This window comes from Chiloscyllium plagiosum, chromosome 12 (genome assembly GCF_004010195.1).
Source record: "Chiloscyllium plagiosum isolate BGI_BamShark_2017 chromosome 12, ASM401019v2, whole genome shotgun sequence".
Taxonomy (NCBI): domain Eukaryota; kingdom Metazoa; phylum Chordata; class Chondrichthyes; order Orectolobiformes; family Hemiscylliidae; genus Chiloscyllium; species Chiloscyllium plagiosum.
This window is the reverse complement of record NC_057721.1, coordinates 62,352,825-62,379,414: the sequence shown is the minus strand read 5'-3', so window position 1 is coordinate 62,379,414 and position 26,590 is coordinate 62,352,825. Positions and strand designations below refer to the sequence as shown.

The 26,590-nt window shown below is 40.8% G+C and overlaps 1 protein-coding gene across 2 annotated transcripts in view; it reads left to right on the top strand.

The window, feature by feature from the left end:
- The window catches only part of si:dkey-229b18.3, a 52,410-nt gene extending 26,095 nt beyond the window's left edge, over positions 1-26,315 (top strand). Inside the window, exons 6-7 of one of the 2 annotated variants that reach the window (XM_043701234.1) lie at positions 7,068-7,192; positions 23,183-26,315. In XM_043701234.1, the coding sequence (XP_043557169.1) occupies positions 7,068-7,192; positions 23,183-23,189 (132 nt within the window). In that variant the 3' untranslated portion in view covers positions 23,190-26,315. The remainder of the gene's footprint in view (positions 1-7,067; positions 7,193-23,182) is intronic. The other variant, XM_043701235.1, reaches the window with a different exon arrangement.
- Positions 26,316-26,590: the final 275 nt, after the last annotated feature.

Sequence of the window (26,590 nt, the reverse complement as noted above, 5' to 3'; positions counted from 1 at the left end):
CATGATCACCATTAACTTTTCATTCCAGATTTTATTGAATTCCATCAACCATGGTGGGATTCAAACACATGTATGCAGAACATTTGCATACACCACACTCTCTCTCTTTTTTAAAGAGTGATGATATGGTTGCCATGGAAATCTGCATCACAGCTGGTGGCCAAGAGTGGATTCTTATAGGGAACTGAGTGACTTGAGCAATAATGAGATTTGTGGCTGACTCGGATGAGAAGTCCTGAAAAAGTATCTTTTATGCTTTCAATGAGCAGGGGAGTTTCTTGCTGGTCACTTGAAACTTAACAAGGTGGATTATGGCCTGTTAAATGCCTTGCTTATGGTCCAATTCACCTCATTTAACAGTCAGCTTCTTCTCTTACCAAATGTACCAAAAAAGCACGATGTCAAGAAACCTCAGCGTGGAAATCAGAATGGGCATCTGGTGAATTCAGCTTCCTGTTTGTTCCAAAGTGCCTGTATGTCGGACACTGGGTGTGCTCCATAGGCATTAGCCATGCATCAGTCTACATCCATGGACATTGGCATCCAACAAGCATGAGCATCTTAGGACCCCTCTTGGCAAATCTCTGATCCATTTACAGGATGCTTTTGGACTTCACTGCTGTTTGTGGGCTGCACTAGCAACTGTCTTTGTAAACCCACAGGAAAGGATGCTGTGCTGTCAAGGAAATGCACCCAGCTTTTGGATTGTACTATGCTGCATCACCACTTGATTTTATTTGATGTCAAGCACTCACGCACTGGACCTACCTGGATGCTCTCAGCATCCCTGCTTTGCCTTTGTGTATTTTACCTTTCAGCCAGCAATACCCAACTCGTTACTCTGAAACAAGAGCATAAAGTGTTGGAGAAACTGAGCAGGTTTGGTAGCATCTGGAGAGAGAAAAACCCTTCCTTGATATGCCTTTTTCTATTTATGGGGATAGGTTGGCCACCAACATCCATTACAAACCAGTTAACTCCCACAGTTATCTAGACTATATATGCTCACCTTGCTTTCTTTAAAGATTCCATTCCACACTCCAAGTTTCTCCATCACTACTTCTGATGCTGTCACCTTCCACAAGGGTCCTCAGACGTGTCCACCTTTTTCCTCAACCTAGAATTCCCTGCTACTGTTGTTAACAGAACTCTGTGTGACTGACCCATTTCCTGCACTTCTGCCCTCATTCCTTCCTTTCCCTTTCCTTCCACAACAGTGATAGGGTCTCCCTTGTTCTTACTTCCCACTCCACATCTTAAAGATCATAAGCTACCATTTCTGCCACCTTCACTTGGATGCCATCACCAGAGACACATTGACCTTGCCTCTCTTGTCAACATTCCGCAGAGGCCATTCCTTCTGGGACACCCTGATCCTCCACTTTTCCATTCCAACACCACCCTACACTGCCATTGTCACCTTCCCAGGCAATCACAGGAAGTGTAGCACATGTCTTTTTACCAATTCCCTCCTTACTATCCCAGGCCCAAAAACACTTTACAGGTGAAGCAAGGAATTATTTGCAGTTCATTCCACCTAGTCCACTATATTCTCTGCTCACAATGGGGATTCCTCTACCGTGGGGAGATGAAACCTGGTCTATATGATTGTTTTGCAGAATATCTCTACTTGGTGCATAAAAATGACCCTAGTTTCCAGCTGCCTTCCGCTTGAATGCTTCATGTTTCTGTGCCAACTTTCTGTTTCGGGCCTGCTGCAGTGTTCCACTAAAGCTCAACGCAAGCTGGAGGGAGATACCTTATCTTCAGCCTCAGTACCTTGCAGCCCTTAGGACTCTATATTAAGATTACTCAATCTCAGTGCACAAACACCTTCCTCTATGTTTGTTACCCACCCCACACCCCCAAGTCATGTTTCTCTTTCCACAAATGCTGCCAGCCCAACTTAATTTATTCAACATCATTTTTGTTTTGTGTCTCCAGCATCCACAATTCTTTGTTTTGTCATACATTTCTGTCTTGCTTTGCACAGATACTTAGGCAAGAAACTTATCATGTTTGTCAGCAGACCTTGGTCAAGGCACAGACTTTGTTCAGGAGATCTTGGCACAGTACGTTGATAGTCTCTGGTACCAGCCCAGGAGCTTCGGCATGGTCTGTTAGCCACCGGAGCACAAAACAAAAATAATGTGCTCCACAAAAGGGGTGAGGAGCCTAATGTCAAGCAGCTCATCACCCATCTTGAATCTGCTTGTCCTTTTGTGGGCTGTTTACTTCCTGCAATCAGAGACCGCGGCAGGTATTACAGAGAATGATAGTGAATGAAACAACTGTTACTTTTGCTGCAGGGGGAAGGTGTCTTGAGCAGAGAGCATGCAGGGTTAATGTTATCATGGTTGAGGTAGTTGGAGTGAGTGAGAGAAAATATTGTAGTGTGAGTGATAGAACCTTGGTGGGAGGAGGGTACGATAACAGATGGTGAGGTGAGAATGATTGCCCTTAACGTCAGGGTCACATTTGACCAAGTGTGGCATCAACAAGCTCTAGCAAATCCGGAGTCAAATAGATTTGGGGAAAATTCTGTGCTGATTGTACTGATATCTGGTGGTCAGACATCAGTCATCTCAGCTGCAGGACATCTCTGCAGAAGTTCCTCAGCATACTGTCCTCATCCCAACGAGGACTTCAATGACTTTCCGTCCAGCATACAGTCCAGAAGTGGAAATGTTTGCTGATGACTGCGTAATGTTCAGCAGCATTAGCAATTCCTCAATTCAATTTTATTGCTATCATTGAATTTCACACTAGCAACATCTTGGGGGTTAGATTAGATTCCCTACAGTGTGGAAACGGGCCCTTCAGCCCGACCAGTCCACACCGACCCTCCGAAGAGTAACCCAACCAGACCCATTTCCCTCCCACTAATGTACCTGACACTATGGGCAATTTAGCAAGGCCAATTCACCTGACTTGCACATCTTTGGACTGTGGGAGGAAACCGGAGCACCCAGAGGAAATCCACGCAGACATGGGAGAATGTGCAAACTCCACGCAGTCGCCCAAGGCTGGAATCGAACCTGTGACCCTGGTGCTGTGAGGCTGCAGTGTGAACCGCTGAGCCTCCATGCCGCCCTAAATGGGGGATGATCATTCACCAGATGAACTAGACTAGCCATATAAATACAGTGGAACAAGAGCAGAGTCTGAGTCTTGCAGCAAGGATCTCCTCCTGACTCCCCAAACGTCTGTCCACCATCTAGGAGTAACTCCATCGACAAGCACAAGTGAGGAATGTGATAGAATACTGTTATGGACCAGGCCAAACCCCCCCTCAAAACATTTCAAGTAGGTAGCCTGGACCCTAACGTTTGTTGTTTTGACCAGGTGTACTGTGGATATTCCAGGAGTGATGCAGCTGGTCAAAATCCCTCAATTTTAAACAGAACAGAATTTATTTACAGAGTACCAAATGAAACACAATCAAAAGAGAGTATAATACAGAATAATTTAAACCCAACAGACTTTCCAACTTAATGATGTTGGTCCAAATTCCTGCAACAATTTCCATGAACACCCTTAGCAAAAAAAATTAAAATCAAACACGGTCTTACAGGAGAGGGGGATGTCAGAGGATTCAGCCTGGAACACACACTTCCATGGAACTGTTTCTTTGACCAGCAGCCTCAAAAAACTGACTGCTTGCTAAAACCAAACCAAACAAAAGCTGAGCTGGGAGAAATGGCCACTCCCCTTTCATTGTACAAATGTTTGTTTAAAAACTTAAAAGCTTCTTCAAGTAGATAAACACAGACATTTTGGAATCTCTGTGTTTACGACCACTCTGGGGAAAAAAAAACAAGGACAACATGATCTTGTTAAAGGACAAGTATCATCACACACCCCACATGCTAGGCTGTGTGTGGGTCCAACAACACTCAAACTTGACACCATCTATAACAGAGCAGCCAACTTAATTGACACCATGATCCCATGCTTCCACCACTGACACTCAGGAGCGGCAATGTGCATCATTTGAAAGATTAACTGCTAAGATATGACCTTCTGAATGGTAGTAGTTATGTATGGGAACACCACCACCTGCAAGTACCCTCCAAGACACTCAACATCCAGACTCTGAAATATGTCACTTCCTAATGGCATTGTGGATTTACCTATGCTGAATGGTTTGCAGTGGTTCAAGAAGACAGCTCACTACCATCTTCTCAAGGGCAGTAAGGGATAGTCAGTAGATGCTAGTATTGGCTACATTCTGTGAATTAATAAAAAGTAAGGTATTGGCAAGAAGCTGTCAACATTTATACTGGCGAAATGGTGAATGACATTGATCTTCCCTACAGCGCTGGGCATTCCTCCATGTGGCTAAGACTGCTCTAACCTGGATGGCAACATTAGATCAAGCTGGCATGGTCTGGTGCTGTGGCCTCCACTGCTGGTTTGTAATCTGCCCTGGTCCCAGCCTACAAAGCTGGACACCTGCCTACCATGTCAGGCAAATGTTAGGAACTGTGCAGGGCAGCTAACAAGTGACGGTGCTTGTCTGGCTGCATAAAGGGATTTTAAAAATGGTCTGGGTACAAGGGATGCTCGTCTTTCCACAGATATTTGCTGAGGAGCCAGTTGTTCAGGGAATGGCATGTGGTAAAATAGAGAATTGGGGATAACGAATGGGATAGGTTGTTCATGTTGCTAAAATAAGGTGAATAAATCTAGTTGGACCTGAGTCCCTCCAAAAAATTCAATGGAACTCGCACTTATCCAAAAATTGTTAAAATTCCACCTTATTCTATTATTACAGTTCACTTTGGTGCGACATAGAAATATTCTCACATCTAGAGCAGCCAATGAAGAAGAGCCCCTCAAGGACCAAAGTGGACATGTATGTGTAGAACTGCAGGAGATGGGTGAGATTCTCAATAAATATTTCTCCTCTGTGTTTACCATGGAGAAATACTTGAGAACTTGGGGAAGTTAGTGGTCATATCGTGGGGATAGTCTATATCACAGTAGAGGTGGTGTTGGATGCATTAGAATGTATGAAGGTGGATAAATCTCCTGGTCCTGACCAAATATATCCAAAAACACTGCAAGAAGCTAGGGAAGAAATTGTAGGGGCCCGAGCTAATAGATTTGCATCATTAGCCATGGCTGAAGTCCTGGAAGACTGGAGGGTAGCAAATGTTGTGCCATTATTCAAGAAGGGCTGCAAAGAAAAACTTGGGAACTATAGACCAGTAAGCTTAACATTTGTGGTGGATATGTTGCTTGAGAAGATTCTGAGATATATGATATACATGCATTTGGAAAAACGGTTTCATTAGGAGTAGTCAGCATGACTTTGAGAGTGGGAGATCATGCCTCACAAATTTTAGTTCTTTGAGATGACCAGAAAGGTTGATGAGTGCATGACAATAGATGTAGTCTATACGGATTTCAGTAAGGCCTTTTATAAGGTTCCACATGGTAGGCTGCTCTGAAAGGTTAGATCGCACTGATCCAAGGCGAGCTGGCAAATTGGATACAAACTTGGTTTGATGGTAGGAAGCAGAGGATAATAGTGGAAGGATGCTTATCAGCCTGTGGAGTGCCTTGGGTTGGTGTTGGGCCCATTACTATTTGTTATTTATATCAATGATTTGGATGAAAATGTACAAAGTACGGTTAATAACTTTGCAGATGACACTAAAATAGGTGGTATCATGGACAGTGAGGAAGATTATCAGAAATTGCAGCAGGACCTTGATCAGCTGGGGAAGTGGGCTGAGAAATGGCAAATGGAGCTTAATTTAGATAAGTGTGACATCTTGCATTTTGGAAAGTCACATCAAGGTGGGAGATTCATGGTGAATGATGGGGTGTTAAGCAGTGTAGTGGAACAGAGGGACCTTGGAGTTCAGGTTCACAGTTCTCTGAAAGTGGAGTCATAGGTAGGGCAGTGAGGAAGGATTTTGCCACACTGGCCTTCATCAGTCAAGGTATTGAGTATAGAATTTGGGCAAGTTCTGTTGTGGTTGTTCAGGACGTCTGAAACGACTCAACGGTCTGAGTTACAGGGAGAGGTTGGACAAGCCAGGATTTATTTCTTTAGAGTGTAGAAGACTGGGGGGTGACCTTTACAGAGGTGTATAAGGTCATGAGAGGCATGGATAAGGTGAATGCATTCACTCTTTTTCCTCGGGTTGGGGAATCGAGGATTAGAGGGCATCACTTTAAGGTTAAAAGGGAAAGAATAAAACGGAACCTGAGGGGCAACTTTTTTACAGTGGGTGGTACACATATGGAATAAGCTACCAGTGGAAGTGGTTGAGGCAGGTACATTAACAACATTTAAAGGCATCTATGACTCTGGATAAATACATGGGTAGGAAAGGATTAGAAGGATATGGGCCAAGAGCAGGGACATGGGGTTAGCAGGGCAGACATTTTGGTCATCATGGGCCATTTAGCACCAAAGGGTCTGTCTCCGTGCTGTAGGACTCTGACTTGAGGAAAACTCAACTTGCAGGACTCAATTTCAATGTTATTCCCAGTATCATTTAAAAATAAAGAAGCTGTTCAAAAGTTTGGAGGTTTTGGAAATGAGGAAGGGGCATTGATATGAGTGAATGCGCACAATGTTTTAAAAAGTGCTACTTTACTTAACAATGGGATGGCTTTGTAATTTTAAGCTGATAATTAAAGTATTAAAACCATGACAGAAATAATATTTTATTTTAAACACGTTCATTTAAAAAAAATTGTAGTCCATTTTTAAACATGCAGTCGTATCCTCATTTTCTTGTTTCTTTAGAACTTATTTTGCCCTCAGTTCTTATCCTGAACAAGTGTCACTAATTTTTCCAATCAGATGAATACCTAGATCATTCAAATTGATATGGTTCTGTCATGCTGTTTTCCATGGGCTGATCAAATTATATGTCATTGTTCTCTGTTATAACATAGATACCTTTGTAATAGACTTGGACTTTATCACTTACTGTCGACCAGCAGCCCTGATTATCTTAAATCACATCGGAGCATAAGTCTTGTTTTGTCGATTACTCCTACAATTTCTGAAATGGTAACATGTGGAAAATGTTTGTTTTTAGTTATGTGATAAATCGTTCTTTCGCCAGAAGAATGTCCAAATTCACCTTCGCTGTCATAATGAGAAGCTGTACAGATGTAGACAATGTATGACAGATTCAAAGAAATCAAAGTCATTTCAGGCCAAGTAAGTGCTCTCATTAGTATTTCTCTCCGTTTCCCTGACTACAGTTGCATTATGTCAGATTAAGTCGCAACGAAGTTTATCCACAAAAGGACAGTGCTAGTGTATAATTGTAATACAAAGATGTAACTTGATAAGTTACAAGGTTTTGTAACTAATGTTTTACTAACATGTTAGATACTGTATTTCCTTTTATCTTCCTGTAATAAAGACAACCCCCAAAACATCACCACCTTTATTTGAATAATTGTCAGAGCATTCCAAGTTCTCTGCTTACCAGTGAAATGAAGCTGAATAATTTGCATTAATTCCAGTTAACAAAAAAATTAGAATCATAAAATGCTTGCAGCACAAAAGACCATTTAACTCTATGTACATGCCAGACTCAAATGAGCCTGTTCAACTTCCCTGCCCTTTTCTTGAAGACTTGCAAACTTTCTTATTCTTGTGAAATTGCCTTTTAAAAACGACAATGGACTTCTGCCTCCACTACACACTCGGGGACTACACTCCAAATCCGAACTGCTACTGCATAAAACAGTTCTTCCTCATGTCACTATTGGTTCACCCACTAATGAACTTCAATCCCCTAGTACTCGATTTTTCTACTAATGGAGTAATTTGTCAATATCTACTACTTCCAAATGCAGACTAGTTCATATAAGAGTAACAGAAGGGCTTGCAGTGTGCGATAGACAAAGGTAAGTGATGCCACAAACAGTTTGAGCACATTTGTGAATGATGGACAATTAACAAACACCAGGAGGGAAAGAACTTACAAATATACCTGCCCACAGTTGAGGGGAAGCCCAGCACATCAGTGCAAAAAAACAAGGCTGATTTGTTACCATCTTCAGACAGAAGAGGAGAGTAGCTGATCCATCTTGATCTCCTCAAGTCCCCAGAATCAATGATGCTTGTTTCCAGCCACTTCAGTTTATTCTGCATGATATCAAGATATGGCTGAAGGCACCAAATACTATAAATGGTATGGTTCCTCATAAAGCCTTAGTAATAGTGCTTTGGAACTAGTTGCAACCCTAGTCAAGTTGTTCTAGCATAGCTATATGTGGGTATCTAGCTGTCAATGTGGACAATTGCCCAAATAAGTCCTCCCCAAAATATAGGATGAATCCAATCAAGCAAATTATTGCTCAGTCAGCCTTCTCTTTATTATTAGCAGCGATGAAAGAGGTAAGTGATAGTGCAATTGAGCAATACTTCCACAGTAACCTGCTCACTGATCTGTTTGAATTCTCCCAAGCCACTGAATTCATTACCATGTAGACCCAAACATGGATACAATAACTGAATTTCAGAGGTGGGTTGTGAGTGATTGTTCTTGGCATTATGGAACACTAGCAAAATTTAACTCATTGGGAATAAAGGAAATAGTCACTGCTAGCTGGAGTCGAACCTAGCGCAAAGGAAAATGATTATGGTTATTGATGGTCAAATCTTCTCAGTCCAAGGAGATCACTGCTGAAGTTGGTTATGGCTGTTTTCTGGGCCCATTTATCTTCAGCTGTCGAGCCACTTGTGGTAAAGAATCTTGAGGTCCCCAACCATCCAAACATTGATATTTTTCCACCCTTCATATTTCCTCCAAAGTTTGTCAGCATGGAGAGTACTGATACATGTACTGAGCAACACATTGATGGTAATCAGCAGGAGGTTTCCTTGCAGACATCTGTCCTTTATGCTATGGGACCGTGGGGTCTGGAGTCAATGTTGAGCACTGCCTGGGTACGCCTTCCCTCTTGGGATCAATGTGCTGCCACCACTGCTCAGTCTGTTCTACAAGTGGTACTGGACATACTAAGAGATAGAAGGTGAGGATTGCAGATGCTGGTGATCAGAGTTGAGAATGTGGTGCTGGAAAAGCACAGCAGGTCAAGCAGCATCCAAGGAACAGGAGAATTGATGTTTCGGGCATAAACCTTTCATCAGGAATGAGGTTTGTGGGTAGGGGCTGAGAGATAAATGGGAGGGAGGTGGGGTTGGGGGGGGCGGTAGCTGGGAAAGTGATAGGTGGGCGAAGGTCAGGGAGAAGGAGATAGGTCAGAGGGGGCAGTGATGTGCAGGTCTACTGCATCCGTTTTATCCAGTGTGGTCTCCTCTACATCAGGGAGACAGGACGCATTCTTATGGATCGTTTCAGAGAAGATCTCTGGGACTCCCGCACCCACCAACCCCACTGCCCCATGGCTGAACACTTCAACTCCCCCTCTCTCTCCGTCAAGGACATGCAGTTCCTGGGCCGCCTCCACCGGGAAACTGTTACCACCCAACGTCTGGAGGAGGAACACCTCATATTCCGCCTTGGAACCCTGCAGCAACACGGGATAAATGTGAATTTCAACAGCTTCCTCATTTCCCCTCCCCCCACATTAACCCAGTCCCAAGCCTCCAACTTGGCACCACCCTCTAAACCCATCCATCACTGCCCCCTCTGACCCATCATCACCTCCCTCGCCTTTATCCACCTATCGCGTTCCCAGCTACCTTCCCCCAACCCTGCCTCCCTCCCATTTATCTCCCAGCCCCGACCCACAAGCCTCTTTCCTGATGAAGGGCTTATGCCTGAAAGATCCTGCTTCTCGGATGCTGCCTGACCTGTTGTGCTTTTCCACCGTGTCATTCATGTGTGGAATGAGCGTCCTGAGAAGGTGGTGGATATGGATACAATTGCAGCATTTAAGATATTTGGATAAATACATGAATAGGAAAGGTTTGGAGGGATATGGGCCAGAAGCAGGCAAGTGGAAATAGTTTAGTTTGGGATTATGTTCGGCATGGGCTGGTTGGACTGAAGGCTCTGTTTCCATGCTGTATGTCTCTGGGCCAAATTTTGAATTTGTGCCACATCTGCGATTATATGTTAATTGTATGCTAAGAAAACCAATGCTTCTAGTATTAACCCCTAAGGGACGCCACCTAAATAGAGATCATTACTCTCTTCTTCCAGCCACTGGTTGTATCTGTGCTGCCAATTTTTCTTTTATTCTATGGGCTTAGACTTGGTGTCTTTTATATGGCATTTTATCAAAGGTCATTATAAAGTCCATATTTTCTGTATCTGTTACACTACATCTCGCACCCCTTGCTGTTACTTCATCCAATAAAACTCAATAAAGTTAGTTAAAAATCTCACAACACCAGGTTATAGTCCAGCAGGTTTAATTGGAAGCACACTAGCTTTCGGAGTGACGTTCCTTCATCAGGTGATTGTCACAGTCACCTGATGAAGGAGCGTCGCTCTGAAACTAGTGTGCTTCCAATTAAACCTGTTGGACTATAACCTGGTGTTGTGATTTTTAACTTTGTACACCCCAGTCCAACACCGGCATCTGCAAATCATCAATAAAGTTAGTTAACTATGTTTACATGTGCATGGTAATTAGAGCTGTTTTAAGATTTCCATAAACTCGCTGACTCCATTTGAACAAATAGCAAACATGATTTCACTTCCTGTCGTTTCAACTTTAACATGAATCAAAATGAATTCATGAATTAACAGGGGAATCATACTTTGAATAAGAGATAAATTTCACTTTAAATAGTCAGTATAACAAAGCTGTGCTTTTTTGTTCATTCATGAAGTGTGGCTGTTACTAGTTAGGCCAGTGTTTATCGCCTGTGAGATAGTGATGTGTTGCCACTTCAAAACACTTCAGTCCAGGCTGGATTCATACACCCATTCTGCTCGTCAAAAATTGGTTTCAGAATTTTAACCTGGCAAAAATGAAGGAATTACTATACTGAAGATGGTAGGTGATCATAAGACCATAAGACATAGGAGTGGAAGTAAAACCATTCGGCCCATCGAATCCACTCTGCCATTCAATCATGGCTGATGGGCATTTCAACTCCACTTACCCGCATTCTCCCCGTAGCCCTTAATTCCTTGTGACATCAAGGATTTATCAATCTCTGCCTTGAAGACATTTAGCCTCCCAGCCTCCACTGCACTCCGTGGCAATGAATTCCACAGGCCCACCACTCTCTGGCTGAAGAAATGTCTCCGCATTTCTGTTCTGAATTTACCCCCTCTAATTCTAAGGCTGAGTCCACGGGTCCTAGTCTCCTCACCTAACGGAAACAATTTCCTACCGTCCACCTTTCCAAGCCATGTATTATTTTGTAAGTTTCTATTACATCTCCCCCTAATCTTCTGAACTCCAATGAATACAATCCCAGGATCCTCAGCCGTTCCTCATATGTTAGACCTACCATTCCAGGGATCATCTGTGTGAATCTCTGCTGGACACGCTCCAGTGCCAGTATGCCCTTCCTGATGTGTGGGGACCAAACTTGACTAGCACTCCCAGATCCCTTTGTACTTTGGCTTTATGAATTTTCTCACCGTTTAGAAAGTAGTCCATGCTTGTATTCTTTTTTCCAAAGTGCAAGACCTCGCATTTGCTCACATTGAATTCCATCAGCCATTTCCTGGACCACTCTCCCAAACTGTCTAGATCCTTCTGCAGCCTCCCCACTTCCTCAGTACTACCTGCCTGTCCACCTAACTTCGTATCATCGGCAAACTTCGTTAGAATGCCCTCAGTCCCTTCATCCAGATCATTAATATATAATGTGAACAGCTGCGGCCCCAACACTGAACCCTGCGGGACACAGCTTGTCACCGGCTGCTATTCCAAAAAAGAACCTTTTATTCCAACTCTCTGCCTTCTGTCAGACAGCCAATCCTCAATCCATACCAGTAGCTCACCTCGAACACCATGGGCCCTCACCTTACTCAGCAGCCTCTCGTGTGGCACGTTATCAAAGGCCTTTTGGAAGTTTAGATAGACCACATCCACTGGGTTTCCCTGGTCTAACCTACTTGTTAGATCGGAAGGAACTTGCAGGCTATGGCATTCCAAATATCTGCTGTCCTTGTCCTTCTGTATGATCGAAGTCTTGGTTTAGAAGATGTTTTTGAGAAAGTTGTGTTGAGTTTTAGCAGTGCATCTTACAGATGACACACTGTCACTGTACGTTGCTGATGGAGGAAGTGAATGTTGAAGGTGCTGTAAGGAGTGCCAGTCAAGCAGAATGGAGTTGAGTTGCTTGAGTGTTGTTGGACCTGCAATCATCCAGGTATATTCCATCACATTCGTAACTTGTGCATTGTAGGTGGTAGACAGATGGGGATCTGGAGGGGAGTTACATCTTATCCAACCCATCAGTATTCTCATCACTTCTCACAGAAATGTAGCCCTTGTGTAACTACACAGTTCTACAATACACTGTTCTTTATTCAGACAGTAGGTCAAGAGTCCACCCAACAATGGTTTTACCTTATGAGTTTTGTGATTATGATTATATTCAGTAAGGCACATTCTCCGATTCCTGTCTGGTCACAACAATCCTGTCTGGTCACAACAATCCTATCTGTGTGGCTTTCCAGAGTTGTTTTTCAACGTATACCTTTTCAAGTAGCTCATGGTTTGGCCACCTTTGGGGAAAATATCCAGCTCGCACTGTAGATCCAAGAGTTGTTTTTCCCTTTTCTGCATAGCTGGAATGCTGACAGCTTCCTCAGAGTGACTTCTTTCTGATAGTTGACTTCTCACTATCCAGCTCCTCTGTTTGTACCATTCTTTGGCTACAGCTTTCCATTGTGTTTTCCACCACATGGCTTCTTTGTTAATTTTCTTCCTGCTGATTATGTTTACAGCTTGCCAGAATAAATGGATAAAAAGTGTTTCTTATTCAAGAAAACTATAATTGATTCCTTTGCAATGGATTCAAACTCTTAACTTTTTTTAAACTTAGAGTTAAGAAATTATACGTTTTTCTTACCTGTGCTTCCAAGTCCAAATGTGTCGTGGCAGTGTGTTAAGTGCAGTAATGTGTAAATCATAGCTGCACCTTTTGTTTCCAAAAAAGAGTGTTAATTCTCAAGTTGTAATAAAAACTCAGGCTGTATTCTCTGATGGCCAGAGAATCATCATTCTAGTGTAGATGTGAGTTATACATGGTGACTCTGCATTATCCTAATCTTAGATGCCAAAGAAATTGACTGGGAAGTTGTTCTGCTGGGCAAATCCTCTACACTTGGCACCCTCAAAACAAAAATTAAATCTGAGAATTAAGAGGGTTTTAATTAAACAATATACATATTCTGACTCCTAAATAACTATTCAACCGACCCCATACATAGCTCGTAAACCCCCAAACTACACATTACCCTGACCTTTGACACCCTGCTTCTCTTCCTCCATTCCATCAGCCTGCTTCTATCTGTTCTGCCCCATCCCCTCAGATATTTATACAATCATCTACAGTTACATATTCTTTCTTTCTATTTGTCTTTTCTGATGCCAAACACAATCTTGTCCTCCTCACTTGATTCACAATTGCATCCACATCCAACACAAAACTTTGTGTAAGTACAACTGGATTCTGCACTGGAGTTTGAAAAGTAGAAATTTGTTGAAATATTATTGAGTGGTTTTCAGTGATTTCGGACATATACTTGCTGATTTCACCTTTACTGCTATAATGAACCAAATGTACAACATGCTTATGTTTTGTAAAGATCTGTTGATGATTATTGCAAAATATTTCAGGAAAATTAACACTTGGTCTACATTTAAGAGTGTGGTTACCTAATCCATTGTCTACGCAACTTCTGCTTAGTGTTTGAAGTTGGTTAGTGTAGTTTTGTTTTGATGGCTGGTTTGTGATGCAAATTGATCTCAACAGAGTGGATTCAATTCCCGCACTGGCTGTTACTATGACTCCCCTCACCACCTGAGGTGTGGTGATCCTAAGGTTAAACTACTACTAGTTGTCTCTCTCTAATGTTAGCTGAAAATGTGTTGCTGGAAAAGCGCAGCAGGTCAGGCAGCATCCAAGGAGCAGGAGAATCGACGTTTCGGGCATGAGCCCTTCTTCAGGAATGAGGAGAATGTGCCAAGCAGGCTAAGATAAAAGGTAGGGAGGAGGGACTTGGGGGAGGGGTGTTGGAAATGTGATAGGTGGAAGGAGGTTAAGGTGAGGGTGATAGGCTGGAGTGGGGGTTGGGGCGGACTTTACCAACACCTTCCACCCCGACCTCAAATTTACCTGGACCGTCTCGGACTCCTCCCTCCCCTTCCTAGACCTCTCCATTTCTATCTCGGGCAACCGAATCAACACGGACATTTACTATAAACCAACCGACTCCCCACTACCTAGACTACACCTCCTCCCACCCTGCCCCCTGTAAAAATGCCATCCCATATTCCCAATTCCTTCGTCTCCGCCGCATCTGCTCCCAGGAGGACCAGTTCCAATACCGAACAACCCAGCCTTCTTCAAAGACCGCAATTTCCCCCCAGACATTATCGACGATGCTCTCCACCGCATCTCACCAACCCAACCTCCACTCCTGGCACCTTCCCCTGCAACTGCAAGAAATGCAAAACTTGCGCCCACACCTCCCCCTTACTTCCCTGCAAGGCCCCAAGGGATCCTTCCATATCCGCCACAAATTCACCTGCACCTCCACACACATCATTTACTGCATCCGCTGCACCCTCTATATTGGGGAGACAGGCTGCCTATTTGTGGAACGTTTCAGAGAACACCTGGAGAATTTGCAAGTAATATTTGATTCAGAACAAATAGCACTTGCTGAGTTGCTATGAGACAAAAACACAAATTTGAATTCTGACAATCAGTTTAAATTATACCCCGAAAATACCAAATTCTAATCAAGTTTGAATTGAGAATATTGGCAATCTTAAAAGCCAGTGACACCGATGCTTTGGGGATATAAGACTGGGGAAATTTGAACAGTTAAGAGAAGGACTAACAAGCCCAGCATGTAAACAGACTGCCTGAAAAATACCTCTGTTAAAAAGGTACCTTCTTGAACAGTAACCTGTGACACAGAAACTCCTAAGAAGAAGAAAAGAAGACACAAGAAAATCAGACTAGAAGAAAGAAAGCTGCCTAGTTTTGAGATAGGAAGTGTGGTTTTGTAAATCTTAATTGGGAGTTTTATCGGACTAGTATTATAGAAGGGAAGGTAAAAGATAGGTTAGAGGAAGAAATTGTAAATAGTGGTTAGTTACTTATTCTCTCTTATACTTTAAGACATAAAGTTGTTAATTTTTACTTTAAATAGTTCTTGGCCACTCGAATGTGTATAGATTACTGCGTGGGTAAATCTTTTCTGTGTTGCTGGTTTTAAATTTAGCAGCAGGGTTTACCCCATGTCATAACAGTTTGGGGGCTCGGGTCAGTGATTTGAACTGGTTTAGACAGATTTGAATAGATTTTGGGGTACAAAGAGTCCCAGCAGTTTTACACACTATCAGGTTAGTGTCCTAGATCTCTAAATAAAGTGTGGATGAGACAATTTGTTTAATTTCGATAACTTGATTGATTAAATTGAGAGAGAGAAATGGCTCTTAAAATTGCTAAAGAGGTTCTGGGATTTGAAGATGATTCTCAAATTTGCCAAGAAAGTTTAGAAAGAAAGAAAAAGACCATACTTTTAGAATTAGCAAAGAAGTTACATTTGGGTTTAACCAAGGACAAAAGTAAAGCTGAAATTGTAAGGGAATTACTCAAACACTTAGGTGTGTCAGAGAAACGGAGGTGCAGTAGAGGTAGAAAAACTTAAATTGCAATTGAGGAAAATGGAGTTAGAAGATAAACAAAGGGAGAGAGAGAGAAAAAAGAGAGAAGGTTCTTGACAGAGCAAAGAGAAAGAGAATTTGAGCTTGAGTTGCAACTTAGCAAAATCAAGTTAACATGATGGAGATTAAAAGAGAAGGTAGTGATATATATAAATCAAAACTGCCACATATTGATGAGAAAGATGTTGAAGCTTGCTTTATTTCATTTGAAAAATTGGCTAGGCAGATGGAGTGGTCCGAAGATTTATGGATAATGCTAGTTCAGACCAAACTGGTAGGTAGAGCTAGTGAGGTATTTGCGGCACTGTCAGATGAGGTGTCAAGGGATTATTAAGAGGTTAAACAGACAATTTTAAGTGCTTATTGGTACCAGAAGCGCATAGACAGCAGTTCAGAAACACAGAGGAATCAGGTCAGACTTATGTTGAGTTTGTGTGGGAAAAGATTTGCTAATCCACGATAGGCCCACAAAAGCAATATTGGCCCAACTATACCAAAACACCCAGAATTCCCGAGCAGCTCACAGCTGAATCAGACAGCGCACATATAAGGCAATACTCTTTAAGTTCCCATGGACATGACAGAGCACCACAGATATCTCAAAGTCCTAAGGGCAGTTTCACAATCCAGCAATACCCAAGCCACACAGAGCAGGACAGACAGACAGGACAATGGAAGCACCTCACCACTTCAGAAGAGACCTACCTGTGAAGATGAATGGAACCATGATACTGTCAGGATGTTGCATTGTGTGAAGGAACAGGACACTCCTCCGATAAACTGTTTTCCAATTAGCATCTTTGCAACTAAATTACTCCATTTCCAGAAACATTGTAGTTTCCCATTTCTTAATCAGTGTCATTGTGCAGCATTATTATAAAACTGGTCTCATCCTTAGCTGTGGGAGGAGAAATCTGATCTACCTGTGCAGACTGTCAGTTCTGTGTCAGCCTAGTCAATTTCTCTTCCAGTGATGTGTTTTGTGATCTCTAACCTATTGGGCAAATTTCTCTGGTAGTTCGAAAGAAATAAACATAGTCATTTTGATGGATGGGTCCATAACTACAAATTGAGGGGTGATAAATTTAAGACAGATGTCAGAGGCAAGTTCTTTACGCAGAGAGTGGTAAGGGTGTGGAATGCCCTACCTGCTAATGTAGTCAACTCAGCCACATTAGGGAGATTTAAACAATCCTTAGATAAGCACATGGATGACTTTGGGATAGTGTAGGGGGACGAGCTGAGAATAGTTCACAGGTAGGCACAACATCGAGGGCCGAAGGTCCTGTTCTGAGCTGTATTGTTCTATTTTCTATGCTTTGAAAAGACATAAAACATTTGAGGCTCTGGAGCGGTTTTAAAAACTCACTTCCAGAGATGCTAAGAATTCACGTGGAGGAACAGAAAGTTCAGGAAATGAGAAGGACAGTAGAATTAGCAGATGAGTACATGTTGGTGCATAAGACAAACCTCTGGCTAGAATTTCTTCCTGAGAAGGGGAGATCCTACGCTACAAAACCATTGGTAGAGAGCACTGGTAAGAAGTTAGCACATGATAAAAAAAAGCCCAGGAGGTGAAAGGCCTCAGATGAAAGTTGCCACCCAGATTGACAGGGTTGTTAAGAAGGCATACAGTGTTTTGGCCTTTATTAATAGAGGGATTGAGTTCCGGAACCAGGAGGTTATGCTGCAGCTGTACAAAGCTCTGGTACGGGCACACTTGGAGTATTGTATACAGGTCTGGTCACCGCATTATAAGAAGGATGTTGAGCTTTGGAAAGGGTGCAGAGGAGATGTACTAAGATGTTGCCTGGTATGGAAGGAATGTCTTGCGAGGAAAGGCTGAGGGCCTTGAGGCTGTTCTCGTTAGAGAGAAGAAGGTTGAGAGGTGACTTAATAGAGACAAACAAGATAATCAGAGGGTTAGATAAGGTGGACTGGGAGAGCCTTTTTCCAAGTACGGTAACAGCAAACACGAGGGGACACAACTTTAAAGTGAGGGGAGATAGGTATAAGACATATGTCAGAGGTAGTTTCTTTACTCAAAGTAGTAAGGGTACGGAATGCTTTGCCTGTAACGGTAGTAGACTTGCCAAGTTTAAGTGCATTTAAGTCATCATTGGACAGGCATATGGACATACGTTGAATAGTATGATTAGTATGACAGTGTGGCGCAACATCGAGGGCTGTTATGTTCTATGTATTTTCACTGTAATGGAATAGGACACGGAAAATTATAGTGCCGCTTGTTTCAGAAGGTGGGACACGTAAAGACTCTGTGCGTCGTTAAAGAAAGGCACTGTGGGAAAAGATGTGGTGAAAGAAGCTAAGCCAGTGACATTACTGAAGGTAGTAAAGGAGATCCCAAGAAGAGCCAAGGAGCTGCAGGAGAGTGCACGGCCTAGGGAGGGGCTGGGTATGGAGTTAGTACCTGATCTCTACAAAGCACTCGCCTCTGTAAGTAAAGTTTATTCAGAACGAACAGGGGAGAAGGATAAGAAGTTATAATTTTGAGAGGTACAGGATCTAACCAGTCACTGATAGTAAGGGATGAGCAAATACGCACCCTGTCTGATCTGTTACCTGAGAGTTTGTGGGATAACTGGACAGAAATTTAGCGTTCCCCTCCAAGATCAGGTTGGAGTGCCAGCTTAAGACTGAGGAAGTTACAGTTGAAGTGATTGACGGTGTGTCAGTTCCAGGAATATGGTTTCTTGGGAATGACCTGGCAGGTTCCAAGGTGGGAGTGACACCCCTTGTTATGGAGAAGCCCAAGGAAGACCAAGAAACTGAGGAGTTAAAACAGAAATATCCTAGTATTTTCCCATACTGTGAGATAACCAGATTCCATTATCATAAGTCACAGCACAAAGTGAAGAGAAGATGAAAGAATTGAGGTTCAGTTTGCGGATACCCTGTTTGACGTAATGCTGCAGGAAAAACTTGCACAGGCAAGGGTCACAAGAGAGGATGTGGTTAACTTGCTGTAGGCATCATATGTGGCAAATGGTCTGTAGGCCTCAGGTGGTAATAAAACCAGCATCCCCATGCCTGCGTGGGTTTCCTCGGGCACTCTGGTTTCCTCCCACAGTCCAAAGATGTGCAGGTCAGGTGAATTGGCCATGCTAAATTGCCCATAGTGTTAGGTGCATTAGTCAGAGGGAAATGGGTCTGGGAGGGCTACTATTCGGAGGTTCGGTGTGGACTAGTTGGTCCGAAGGGCCTGTTTCAACACTGTAGGGGATCTAATGTTATCTGATCTACTATAATATAATCGTTGTTGCCAATTCCTGCATTTGAAGAACCTTTCACGGAGATTATAATTGATTGTGCACGTTCCCCTTCCGAGAACGAAAAGTGAGAACCAGTGCTTGTTAACCATAATGGATGTGTCTACCAGATTTCCGGAGGCAATTCCATTACGGAGTATCAAGACACAAAGCCTAGTAGAGGAGTTGGTAGCTTTCTTCACACAGTATGGGCTACCCAGAGAGATTCAGTTGGACCAAGGGTCAAATTTTACTGCTAGGCTGTTTAAGGAGGTTATGGATAGTTCAGGTATTTAATTCAGCACTTTAATTCCAGTGCATATCATCCTGAATCCCAGGGAGCTTCAGAAAGGTGGCATCAGACCTTGAGTACCATGTTGAGAGCATACTGACAGGATTACCCAAATGATTTGGATAAAGGTATCCCATTCGTATTGTTTGCCATTAGAGATGCCCCAAATGAATCTACGCAGTTCGCTCCCTTTGAGTTAATATTCGGGTCATGAAGTGAAAGGCCCTTTGAAATTAATTAAAGAAAAATTGACAGCTCCAAAGTCGGAGATCTCACACTTCAATTATTTATCAGAGATGAGGGCGAGATTAAGTCGCGTAGGTGAGTTAGCTAAACAGCACCTAAAGAGGGCACTGTGTAGAATGAAGAAGGGCTTATGCCCGAAATGTCGATTCTCCTGTTCCTTTGATGCTGCCTGACCTGCGCTTTTCCAGCAACGCATTTTTAAGCTCTGATCTCCAGCATCTGCAGTCCTCACTTTCTCCACTGTATAGAATGAAGCAGGTGGCATATAAAAGCTGAGGCTTGGACATTTTCCCAAGGGGATATCGTGTTGGTACTGTTACTAATGATAAGAGATCCCTTCAAAACCAGGTTTAGTGATCCCTATCAAATTTGAGGAAAAGTTGAGTCGGGTGAACTATTTAGTAAAGATGCCAGATAGGAAAAAAATTATTGAGAATGATGTGAACATGGTGAAACGGTATTATACTAGAGAGAAAGAACTGGAGAAACAAGTGTTAGTGACTGCCTCGCAGGGTGAGGAATCCAATCCAGGTATTATTTGAGGTGCCTCAAAATAGATTAAAAAATGAAGTCACCCTTGAGGGATGGGATAAATTAATAAGCTATTTGTCTCAGGAGCATAGAACAGAGTTGAAAGGTTGGTTACTACAGTACAAGACATATGTAAGAATCAGATGGGGAGGACAAATACTATTGCACAGGAAGTAGACGTAGGGAATACTGCTCCGATAAAACATCGCCCCCATCGGCTTAATCCTTTCAAAGCCAGACAGGTCCAGATAGAGGTGGAGGCTGTGCTCGATGAGAACCTCATCAAACCAAGCCAGAATGAGTGGAGTTCACCAATCATCTTTGTTCCCAAACCGGACAGGACTCGATGATTCTGCGAGGATTATTGGAAGGTTAACACCGTTACACAATCTGACTCTTATCCAATTGCTAGATTTTGTATTCTGTAAGTTACATCACCAAGGTGGACTTAATGTTTGGTTACTGGCAGGCACCTTTATCAGAATTGGTGAAAGACATTTCTGTGTTTGTAACCCAAAATGGGCTATATCAGTTGGAAATGATGCCCTTTGGAATGAAGAACATGCCTGCCACATTCCAAAGACTCATGAACAGAGTTGTGACTGGGTTAACAAACTGCAGTCTATTTGGGCAATGTAGTGATATTTAGTAAGTCCTGGAAAGATCACATGGTACAGTTAAAAGAGCTCTTTGAACGACTGCAAGACGCAAAGCTGGTGATAAACCTAAAACGGAATTCACGAAAGCAGAGGTGACGTTCTTGGGACATAACATCGGTCATGGAAGGTTGACCCCACGGAACGCAAAGACAAAGGCCATTGAGGAATTTCCAGGACCAACCTTGAAGAAAGAGGTGCTTCAATTCTTAGGACTCAGCGGATTCTATCGGAGGTCTGTCCCAAACTTGAGCAGTGCAGTGGCACCATTAACTGATTTGCTGAAGAACACCACAGTGGACAGAACCATGCCAGGAGGCATTAGACCATTTGAAATTGATATTAACCACCAAACCAGTTTTAACTACACCAATCTTTTCAAAACCTTTTAAAGTCACCATCGGCGCTAGTGACATTGGAGTTGGAGCTGTAGTGCAACAGGAAGTTGAGGATAGGTGAATTGCTAGTTGGCTACTTTTCAAAGAAGGTCCACCAGAGTAAATACTCCACAAATGAAAAGGAACTATTGAGTTTGGTACTGGCTTTACTGATTTTAATGTGTATGTCACGAACAATGTGTCTGAGGCAGTTGTGTACACTGACCACAATCCACTTACATTCTTAGAACATTTTAAAGATACGAACATGCGACTATTTCGTTAGGAGTCTTATGTTACAGGCTTTAATTTAAAAATCATACATGTTGCAGGTCAGAAGAATGTAATCGCAGATGTGTTATAGCAGATTTAACTCTGTTTAGATGAGATTTGTTATATATGGAATATATTATATATAGGTATATGGAAAGAAGTTAAGGTGAACTTATATGAAACTTATCTGTATGTTAGGGTAATGTGTTGAAAAGTTTGATGAAAAAAGAAGCCATCTTTTCATTGATATTTCATTTTTTTCTTAAGGGGGGAGGTGTTATGAAGGTGTAGAAATATCCTATACCTTCAAGAGAGTGAAGGACTTGCAAGTACACAGAGTGCTGGAGACTTTACACAGTGACATTTGATTCAGAACAAACAGCATTCACTGAGTTGTTATAAGACAAAAACACAAATTCGAATGCAGCCAATCAGTTTAACTTATATTAAACTCCAATCCAATTTGAATTGTGTATATTTACAATCTTAAAACCCAATGACACAGTCCGATGCTTTAGAGGTATAAGACTGGGGAAACTTAAACATAGAGTCATAGAGATGTATAGTTGAGAGGAGAACTGACAAGCCCAGCATATAAACAGACTGCCTGAAAAATAGCTCTCTTTAAAAAGGTCAGTAACCTGTGATGCAGAAATTCCTAAGAAAAAAAGACGACACAGGAAGATCCAAATAGAAGAAAGAAAGCTGCCTAGTTTTGAGATAAGGGTGGTTTTGTAAATCTTAATTGGGAGTTTTATCGGACTAGTATTATAGAAGGGAAGGTACAAGATAGGTTAGAGGAAATTGTAAATAGTGATTAGTTAATTATTCCCTGTTATATTTAAGAAATAAAGTTGTTAATTTTTACTTTACATACTTCTTGGCCACTCGAATCTTTACAGATTCTTGCATGGGATAAATCTTTGCTGTGTTTTAAATTTAGGAGCGTTTACCCCATGTCCTAACACACTCCTGAGAGAGCAGCTCTATGGTCTGGTAAGACTATGGTGACTCAACTTTTATTTAGTGAGCAAAATATGACTTCTCACTATCAACTAGGTTACCTGGTTATATGAGACTGATGTTCCTCTACTTTGAAAGTTAGAAAATGTGAAGATGTATCATTGGATTATTTCATCCTGTTACCAAGAAACTAATTGCTGATATCATGATTAACTGGTGATGAAGAATTGTGTTTTCATGTTAAATAAATTGCTCCATTTACGTTATGACTGGAAAAGTGCCAATGAAACTTTGTATTTCCAAGTATCACTGGTAGATGGTGCTATCATTTCAAAAATTCATTGTGCCCTCAACTAATTTCCTCCAAATTAAATGATTTAAGCACTGTGGAAATCTGAAATCTTGTTTTCCAAGGATATTTTTAAAAGTGTTTCATGAAAGGAGTTTGTTTCAGTTAAAATTGATTAGCATCTAGCAGTAAGGAAGAAAATAATTTTAATACATTAGAATAATGGGCTAATACGTTTTCTGTCAATCAGTGCTTTGATAATTTACAATGAGTGCAGTGAAAGGTTTGCAGTATTTATTAGAAGTTGAATAAGCATGGAATTGTGATCATATAAAACTACTTTCCAGGTGTAAGTTGAACAAACAAAATCGTGCACTGATTAAACTGAAATCAAATATGTGGATAGTCTATTACAAACTGCAATGTACTAAGTGTAATTTGTTTTTTATTTCTTCCAGGCGCTGAGAATTATTGGACCACTGAATGAGGACGAAATGGTGAAATTTGAGAGATAGAGACTGCTGCATTTGGATGTACTCAATTGAGTTCATTCCAAAATTTGAGAAAACAGGAATTATGAGAGGATGGGCTAAAATTCTTATGTACTCTGGTGCTTACATTTCCATCTGTTGAATCTCTTATCAACTTAATCATTTCTCAATGAGGAAAACTTTGTGAAGCTAAGTACACCCATCCCTAGAAAAATTCAAGCCATTTTAAAATTATGTACCCAACTCTTTTTTTAAAAAAAAAAGTGGTATCTTTTGAAATTAGCATTACCGATTTTTGTCCCAAAATAGAAGTCTCATTTGATTGACGAATACCTTGACTGCAAACACTGTAACTAGACTGCAGGGTAAAAATAATCTGGGATGAATAAAAACTGTGCCTTTGAAATGAATTGTGTACAATATAAAGATATGGTGGTTACTAAAGCCCCTCAGTGGGCATAAAACAAAAGCATAAATGATACCTATGCACTGGAGCTTGGAAACTTGTAACTTGATAGTTAGAAATTTTATTTGGTGTTCATCTGTGGTTACAGTCATGTACTTGCTGATGTGACCATTACTGCTATTATGAAGCAATTGTGCAAAACACTGTAATGTTTTGTAGATAACTGGAGATGATTACTGTTGTAAATATTACAGAAAAATGTATGTTCAGTCTATATTTAAAAGAACGTGGTTACCCAATCAACTGTCAACACTTAGTTCCTTACTAGTGAACAATCTTATTGCATTCATGCTATAAATTTATATTTATGAATCTAAATGTATAACTGTAGTTTTCACTACTTGAATATTTTTAAGACATGTTCTTAAATGTATGTGAAACTGTAGCATGTTTTATCTCAAATAGAAGTGTACCAACTATTTTTAAGAAGCAGACTTTTTGAATTTTTGCAAAAGGGTGCTTACTGTTTTAAGCCTTGAAGAGACATTTTAAACAGAAAAGGCCAGTTCATGTTTCAGGAAGTTTTTTTGTCCAATCTAGCCAGTCTAATGATATTCTAATTTAAGTATTTTGAAAGTATGTTACCAGCACTCTGCATCTATGCACATGTGTGCACACTCCCACCCACTTTCTCATCCACTCAGGTTTTATTCAGTTGGATGGGTTTTAGAGAGAAACAACATGCAAGATAAAATTTTTGTTTTACTTACTAAATTTTCAGTTTCTTGCAATTTTTAATATTTTAATTGTTTAATAATCATTGCTTGTCTGAAAAGACTGGAACAATTCTCTCATCTCAGTGTCCTCTTAACTTTAAAATGAGCTAGGAAACTTGAGCCATTTTTACTGTGGAATTCTAAGTAAAGTCTTGTACCATATAATAATTAGATGCTGAAAATTCTCAGCAGATCAGGAAACCTCTTTTGAGAGAAACAGAATTGACATTTCAGCTCTTGAACTCTGATGTCATTATGACATTAAATGCCAACTGTTTCTACAGATGCTGGCTGACTTGCTGAGCCTTTTCAAGTATTTTTGTTTTTATTTTATATTTCCACTTCCTGCAGTATTTTGCATTTGTACTAAAGTCATTACACCATTGCTGTCTAATGGTCTAGTTTCCGATTAGTTATATTCTTTTGAACCATTCACTGTGTGAATTGGTCAAGTTTCAAATTGGACCCCCTCAAGTCTCAATCTGTTTTCCTTTATTTATGCAACGTGCAGTTTTATGAACGTGGAAGTGACAAGTCTTGTATCAATTGAAATTGTATTAACAGTCTGTTTAAAAATTGCCACTGTTAAGTTATATCAAAATTATTTTATGTCCCTATAATTCGCTTATAATGAAATAAGTGTTACTTTGGCAAGCTTTTAGTAACTGTGTAGACTGTTCAAGAGGATATGATGGTTTTTAAGTTTTAAATCTAATTTGCCAATTAATTAAACAGAAGAAAATTTTGTGGCAGGAGTTAGTATATTCAAACCCGACTGATGTGTAATTTGTTGATTATAATTTTGTTTAATGATGATTTAGGCTAAATTTTATTTGAAGGGAAAGATACCCGAATACATAAAGCACAATTGCTGAACAATTTGACATGCTTTTTAACATGATAATCCTCCAGTTTATCATGTTTTTTTTTCTCCTTTAGTCTCAGGTTCAGTATATTCTGTTACAGGGCTTTATATACTAAAAAAAAACTGCTTAAACTTAAGCCACAATTTATATTATAAATGTTCTTCATGTAACTAGTGTGGTTCATTTTGCACACTACTTGCTTTTTACAGATTTTTTCCAGAAGTAATGAGTTCATTATTCTCATATGTAGAGATATGCAACTATATTTCCTTAGGGGAAAAATGCCCTCCCTTGAACTGTTAAATATTTACTGTTGGAGATTGAATTTGGTTCCCATTCCAAATATTTTAAACTTTCTAGGAATGTAAATTTTGTATCAACATTAGCACCTAAAATTTTGTACATAAGGAGTTTTACAGAGTTGAGGTTTTTAGAATATAGATTTGAAAACCCCAATGAAAGATGAATGAGATGGTTTTTATTTTACTATTTTGTAATTTAACTTCTGGCAGGTAGAATCAAAATAGATTTTTAAGTAATGAAACCTTTCGATCTAATAAGGTACTTGTTACTATGTATGTTTCACAGATTTATGTATGTGATTTTCACCATTTTTAATAAAGGTATATATAACGCTGTATGTGCCTGTTGCGCGCACTCTTGAAAATGCTGTAAGCTGCTTTTCATTAAAACATGTAGGAATTTATTTTTCCCTCCACTACATCTCTGATATACTCGAGCAATTATATAATAGCTGTAATAAGATTAAAACATGATGTAAATTTTATAGTTTTGTTTTACATTTGCTCCATAGAATAAAGCACATTGTAAATACAACCATAATGTGAAGATATCCACAAAAATAAAGTAAGATTTAATATCTGCATGATTTCTGTGGCTACAGTTTTAGTGAAGTGAAAGTTGCCATATTTTAACAATATATTTTGACTTATTTGTAAACTTAAGTTTCAGGATAGAAGATGATCCTTGTTTAGTTGTTCACTTTGCTCCTTTCATGTCGCATGTACAGAGCCAATAAACATTTTCCTGAAGTAATCTGTCTCTGGTTCTAGTCCAGCTGTAAGTTGAGTCTCAGCGACCACCCTCTACCTTGTGTTCATTTCTCAAACTCAAACGACTGACATCCAAATTAATACAAATGTTAATTAAGGTACTGCACTGAAAAATCCAGTACTATTGGATCCTTTGCCCTTTCTGATTTTGTATGTTTATTGCAGCTAGATTATAGTCCAACAGGTTTATTTGGAAACACTGGCTTTTGAGGCACTGCCTCTTCAGGTGGTTGTGGAACATGACCATATGACAC